General features: G+C 51.4%; 1 protein-coding gene across 1 annotated transcript in view; it reads right to left on the bottom strand.

Moving 5' to 3' along the window:
• Positions 1–5169, bottom strand: part of WNT9A (wingless-type MMTV integration site family, member 9A) — an 18047-nt gene extending 12878 nt beyond the window's left edge. Inside the window, exons 1-2 of the mRNA XM_008944979.1 lie at positions 4847–5169; positions 364–626 (exon numbers count right to left, since the gene is read on the bottom strand). Of these exons, the coding sequence (XP_008943227.1) occupies positions 364–626; positions 4847–5060 (477 nt within the window). The 5' untranslated portion in view covers positions 5061–5169. The remainder of the gene's footprint in view (positions 1–363; positions 627–4846) is intronic.
• Positions 5170–6420: the final 1251 nt, after the last annotated feature.

Below are 6420 nucleotides of genomic sequence, written 5' to 3'. Positions count from 1 at the left end.
GAGACCCTGGCATGGGTTGCCCAGGGAGGGGGTTGAGGCCCCATCCCTGGGGGTCTTTAAGGCCAGGCTGGAGGAGGCTCTGGGCAGCCTGATCTTGTGGGAGGTGTCCCTGCTCATGGCAGAGGGGTTGGAACTGGGGGATCCTTGTGGTCCCTTCCAACCCTGACAGATTCTGATCTGTTTTAGCAGAGGCCTTTAGAGCCCTAATGGCTCAATGGTTGGACTTGATGATCTTGGAGGTCCCTTCCAGCCTAAATGATTCTAAGATTCTAAGACTATTTCCACACCCAAACGCAGCAACTTATTGTCCCCACGAACCCCCACGACGCTGTGAAACCCCACCCCGAGCAGTCTGCAACTCACCTTCATGCCCACGAGGTTATTGTGGAAGTCCACCCTGGCTCGCAGGTCTTTGTTGGGCTTCCTCCCCAGGAACTCCTTGACGAACTTGTTGCTGTATTTCAGGTTGTCACCACAGCCACCCCACTGCCAAGCCTCACGGTTCTCCAGGTCTGGGGCCTCGTCGCAGGTGCAACGTTCCATCCTCCCTGCACTGCACGCCTTGGCCATGGCGTGGGTCAGCCCTGCAGAGGAGATGGCGTACAAGAAGGCTGTCTCCTTAAAACCTGCAGGAGAAAGGAGGAGGAGACTGTTAAAAATCGTTCCAGCTCCAATTAAAAAGAGGAAATCAAGGCAAAGCCCGTTGGGAGAAGATTTTGAGGGATTTCAAAGCATGCCGAGCTCTACGGGCATCACTGATGGTGGAGAGGACACAGTGGAGGGCAAGGAATGATGGGTAGAGGTGGCACAAGCCAGGATTCAAGAATGCAAATGAAATCTGGCCAGTTCTGTGGCTGTCACTCCAGAAAACAAAGAGGTGAGCAAGAGTGGGACAGGCCACGGAGGTGCCACCACCGTGGTACAGCAATGCTGCTACCAAGGGGACACCAAATAGAAGGAATCCAACACAGACTTCCAGGCTGATGGTTGGGGTAGAAACCATAAGAGCTCCTTGTTTTTCCCCTCTCTTAACAAAAAAAATCACTGGATCCTACTCCAGTCCATCAAAACAGAAGGCACCCAAGGGTTGTGAAGCACACAGTAGCCTGTCACCCAAGGCAGCACCTCACTCAAACACCTCAAAAATCAGTTTACACCTCAGATCTTTCACACACAACCCTTTTTTTTACACTTCCATGCTCACCTGCAGGGATGTGACAGCATCTGCTCCCCCCAACAGGTAAACTGAGGCCCAGAGAGACCCACGATTTCAATCCAAAGGAGAAAAAAACCCAAATAAAAAAGCAAACATGGCAGTATTTATAGCTCCTCATTCTCCAGCTCTGGAAGCCATAAACGACTGCATATTTGAGATGCAATTCCAGAACAGCTTTGGATCCAACTCAAGAAATCCCCCACTCAAAAATAACACAAGTGGATGGTGACAGTAGTGGATATATCTGTACGCTGGTGTGTCAACCAAGGACATGCAGAGATGCTGCCAGGTCATTTTTGGAACTGTTCCTTGGGAGGTTCATGGTAGTCCAAGCAAGCTCCTGGGGCTCTACCTTGGCCCATCCCCAGAGCCCTCCTTCCCAAAGCATTCCCAGGTGGACGACGTTGGACTTCAGCAGAAGATTGATGAAAATCCAGGCCAGGAGACTGAGGTTGGGTCCTCCCAAAGGAGCTGACTCCAACCAGATTGTAGGAAAAATCATCCAATCCTTCTACTGCCTACTTGGAAAAGAAGAGCAGGAGACTTTCCCTCCCTGGAAGGAAGGTTAAAAGAAAAAGGTTCAACTCCACACTTGCTGAGGACTCTAAGGAGTGTTCAGGGTTGAGAAACAAAATTTGGGTTTTTTTCCCACCTATTTAATCCTTGAAGTTACACCATGTCCTCTGGGACCTCAGAAGCATCTCCAGCATTGCAAACCCTCTCACTGGGAGTGGTGGGAGAATTCTTTACTGAACAAAAACTCACATGTATGCTGACCACTGAAATCCTTTGGGTAGAAAACACCTTCTGAGCAGCTTTCATCTTTTGTAGCCTAGTTCAGCTTTTTCTAAGATTATACCCTAGGTCAGACTGCCACCATACTTGTCAGAGGGATGCCCTTGCTAGAGACAGATGCTCCTAAAGCTCCATGCCCTTGGATTGTAGAATTGGGTTTTGGCCAACCCTACTACTTGTGCTACAAAAATGAAGAAGTCTCAGTGTGCTAGCAAAGTTCTGGATGGAATAAGGCCCAGAAACACTCCTCTAAGAGACCTTTTTTACTGCAACTAGCAGGAAGAAGCTTGGATGTGGTCTTGTTTAGTAGATATCCCAGCTCTACAACCTCCTTGAAGGCCTCCTGGTTTGAAGCACCGAACGCAACCTCAGCCACAAGCCAACGCTGTGCAACCACAATGCCCAACCAGGTTTGACAGCGAGCCAGGAGGTTCATTTGCCAGGTCCTCCTCCTTCATCCATCCCTCTCCCCATCAGCTTCAGCTCTACTCCTCCCATTCTCCATCCCTGAAAGCTTCACAGATTCCCAGTGCCCATCAGCACGGGTATCATCTCACCCCCAGGCAGCTCGGGCAGCTTCCAAGCAACTCCATGTGACATTTGGCTCTGGCCAGATTTAAAGCCATCCTCTTGCCACGCACTATTTGATTGCACCAAGATATTTTGTAACAAGATAATGAGCTTTAAATCAATGCAGGCATTCTAACCCCCGGTGCATCGACAGCCTGCCGGCCCTGGCTATCCAGTTTCAGGCATTTCCAAAATTGTTTGCGAGGACCCAGGGAGGATAACAAGTCCCTCAAACAATCCCCTGTTATTTTAAGAACTGGGGTCCATCAGCCCAAGCTGTTGTGGTGACCAAGTGTTAAAAAAAATAGGGGGAGAAATATTTCTGAAAGGGATTTTTTTGGGGTGTTTTATTCCTTTTTTTTCCCTCTCCTAAAAAACGGTCCTGGAGGAGAGGAACAAGCCCACACCAACATATTTGTGTCTTAGTGGGTGATACATGGGTTCCTTTGCCCTTGGGTATCACTTGCTGCAACGCTGAACCAGGAACCAGCAGCTCCTGGAGTGGAGGAGAAAGATTTACAGGGCAGGGTGTTATGCTGCAGGACCAACGTCTGAAGGATTTACAGCATCGCTGGAGGGCAGAGATGTTGCAAGGGCATAAAACATGGAAGAATGAGACAACAGGCAGAGCTTTGCAACCCTCAGAGCTCCCATTTATTACCCGGGGTCCTGACAAGGAGTAGGGGAGGGTTGAGGGGCTCTTGGTGGTGGTTTAAGGCAGCTTAACTTCAGGCAGCTTTGAAATGCCCCTTGCTGGGGTAGGCAGATCTGAAGGAACAAGTTGTGGCCTCCAGGTGTCAGCATGAGAAAGTGCTTGGCCTCCAAGGCACCACTCACCCGAGGACTTCTCTGGCATGTGGGGTTATTTTTAAACGTCTTGCAGCTCTGGCTGGACCTCTTGGGTTTCATAAGGACTTTCCTTGTTTCCATCACAGCCAGTGACAGTGCATTCGTTAAGCCCCAGAGCTTCTGAATTACTCCTCCTCACTAATTAGCAAGGGAAGGAGCTTTGCAAGCTTCTGCTCTTCTCTTTGAGCACATCGGGCCCTGGGTTTCTAAGTCCAGCTCCATCACCCAGTGTGGGACTTTCTGGAAGTCCTTAAAGACCTCAAGACTCACACAAGCTAAGTGGAAAATGCTCTTGTTGCACTGTTAGCTGCAGTCCAGAGATGAGAACTGGGTTGTACTGGGAGGGTGCAGGAAACTGGACTATGAGGTGCAAAGGGAGGAGATAAAAATACCACCCAGGCCTCCAATACTCTCAGCTTCTGGCCATCTCCACTTGAGCTGCTGGGAAGATGTGTGGGAATAACCCACCACTCCTATCCAGAGAGGTTTTTCCCTTGGGTAGGGCACTAACAGGACACACAAACATTTGTACAGGTTTGTCCTGCAGTAGGACAGGGCTCTCCTTGACCCCACCAACAGGAGAACACCATTCTCCCTTATTTCCCTTAACAAGGCATTTTCTCAATTTCTTTCCTGAAAAGTTGACATAAGAAATAAGAAAACCCAAGTTTTAGGAACTTCAACACCTTCTCCCCCAGCAGCAGCTCAGCTTCCAGCAGAAGTGAGGACTAACTGTAGCTACTGGCTGCAGACACACACCCAAACATCTCCAGCTGCCAAGGAGAGGAGCCATGGCCAATGGGAAGCAGAGTGTTGCTTCACTAGTACAACAACAAAAATTACCACCATACAGCACATCCTTCTACCGTGCACTGTCATGGATGAGTTGAGCATGGCTGGTGTCTCTAGAGTGGTGAGGGATTGGCCCAGGCTGCCCAGGGGGGGTGGTGGAGTCCTCAACCCTGGAGGGGTTCAGAAAACATGCAGACATGGCCCTTGGGGAGATAGTTTAATGGCCATGGGAGTGTTGGGTTGATGACTGGACTTGATGAACATAGAATGTCTGGGCTGGAAGGACCTCCAAAGGTCATCCAGTCCAACCCCCCTGCCATAAGCAGGGACATCTCCAACTAGATCAAACTACTCAGAGCTTCCTCCAGCCTGACCTTGAATGTCCCCAGGGATGGAACCTCCACCACCTGTCTGGGCAACCTATTCCAGTGACCTATCACCCTCATGTGATCCTAGAGGTCTTTTCCAACCTTCATGATTCTATGTGCCTCCTCCAAACCCTTTTTGACCCTCTGGAGCCGCGATGACCCATCACTAGCAGAGGACGCAGCAGGACACCCGCTCTCCAAACCCCACAGGCACAGGGGAGGACCAGCACCCCCTGGAGGGTCCCATCCTGCTCACCTCTCTTGAGCAAGCTGGCCCGGTAGCGACCCTCGAGGGTGCAGTTCCAGCGCTCGAAGCGGAACTGGTACTGGCACTCCAGGGCACTCATGCTGATGGCCTCCATCAGGGTCTCGGCCACGCCGGGGTCCCGCCGGCACATCCTACGTTGCTTCTTCTCCAGCTTCAAGCGGTCACAGACTTTGTAGTGGGCTTTGATGGCAGCTTCCTCCATTTCTGAGGTCAGAGGGAGGATGGTCAGGGGTTCGTTCCCCGTCAGCCTGCAGAGGAACGGAGGGAGAAGGGTTGAGGGGAGAGGAATAGAAGCCCGTGGTAGGAATGGGGGCCATGGTTGAGTCTTTCCCTGGTTGAGGAGTGATTTTACATGGAACAGGCAGAAGAGAAGAAGGGCGAGAAGCAATAGAATCATAGAATCCTTTAGGTTGGAAGGGACCTTCAAGATCATCAAGTCCAACCATTGAGCCATTAGGGCTCTCAAGTCCTCTGCTAAAACAGATCAGAATCTGTCAGGGTTGGAAGGGACCACAAGGATCCCCCAGTTCCAACCCCTCTGCCATGAGCAGGGACACCTCCCACTAGCTCAGGCTGCCCAGAGCCTCCTCCAGCCTGGCCTTAAAGACCCCCAGGGATGGGGCCTCAACCCCCTCCCTGGGCAACCCATCCCAGGGTCTCACCACTCTCATGGGGAAGAACTTCTTCCTCACATCCAGCCTGAATCTGCCCACTGCCAGCTTTGCCCCATTCCCGCTAGTTCTGTTGTTACTTGAGATCCTAAAAAGTCCCTCCCCAGCCTTCTTGTAGTCCCCCTAAGATACTGGAAGGCCACAATAAGGTCACCTCGGAGCCTTCTCAATAGGTGGATTTATGGTCTCTACTGGCTTGTGTGGACACAAGACTTGGACATTCTCCACCACAGAGAGCACTGCAGTCACTCTCCTGGGTGTAAACCAACAAAAAACCCAACACAACTCCTTTTAGCACAGCCAGCAGAGCCAGCATTGACTTGGGAAGGGCTAGAGGACGATTCATCCCACCAGGTCCCAAGAGGGACACCAAGAAAGCACATACAGCCACCCTGCCCTCAGCAGAAGAGGTCCTGACAGAGCACCTAGCAAGCCACAGCCTAGGAGCAGGACACACTTTCCAGGCAGCCCTGCCAGAAGGTTTCACTAGACAGAACAAGCTCAAAACCTAAAACATGACCTGAAGAACTCCACGTCCCGTTGCCTTCTCCAAGCACAAGGTCCTTGACTCGTCCAATGTGCAACAAAAGAAGCCAGCGTGCTGTTCCCAGTGTCAAGTGACGAGCTGCTGGAAAAGGACCAGCCTGGCACCAGCCCCAGGGAGCTGAGAGGCTGGAGGAACATCTGCTGGGCTCATGAGTCGTTTGTTGGCCAGGCTGCCCACACCCCACTCTCCTGGCTCTGCCCTTTTCCGGCCAGGTGCCAGTCCACACAGCCCATGGGAACCACTCTGCAGGGCTCTGAAGGACCTGAAGACACATTTCTCCAGCCAAAAAAAAAAGGAAGAATGGCTTCGAGGCAGAACTAAAACCAGGCTGGAACGTTGCAATC

This window comes from Merops nubicus, unplaced genomic scaffold, assembly GCF_000691845.1.
Source record: "Merops nubicus isolate BGI_N331 unplaced genomic scaffold, ASM69184v1 scaffold4320, whole genome shotgun sequence".
Classification (NCBI taxonomy): domain Eukaryota; kingdom Metazoa; phylum Chordata; class Aves; order Coraciiformes; family Meropidae; genus Merops; species Merops nubicus.
The sequence above is the reverse complement of the archived record's forward strand: the minus strand, read 5'-3'. Positions and strand labels throughout refer to the sequence as shown.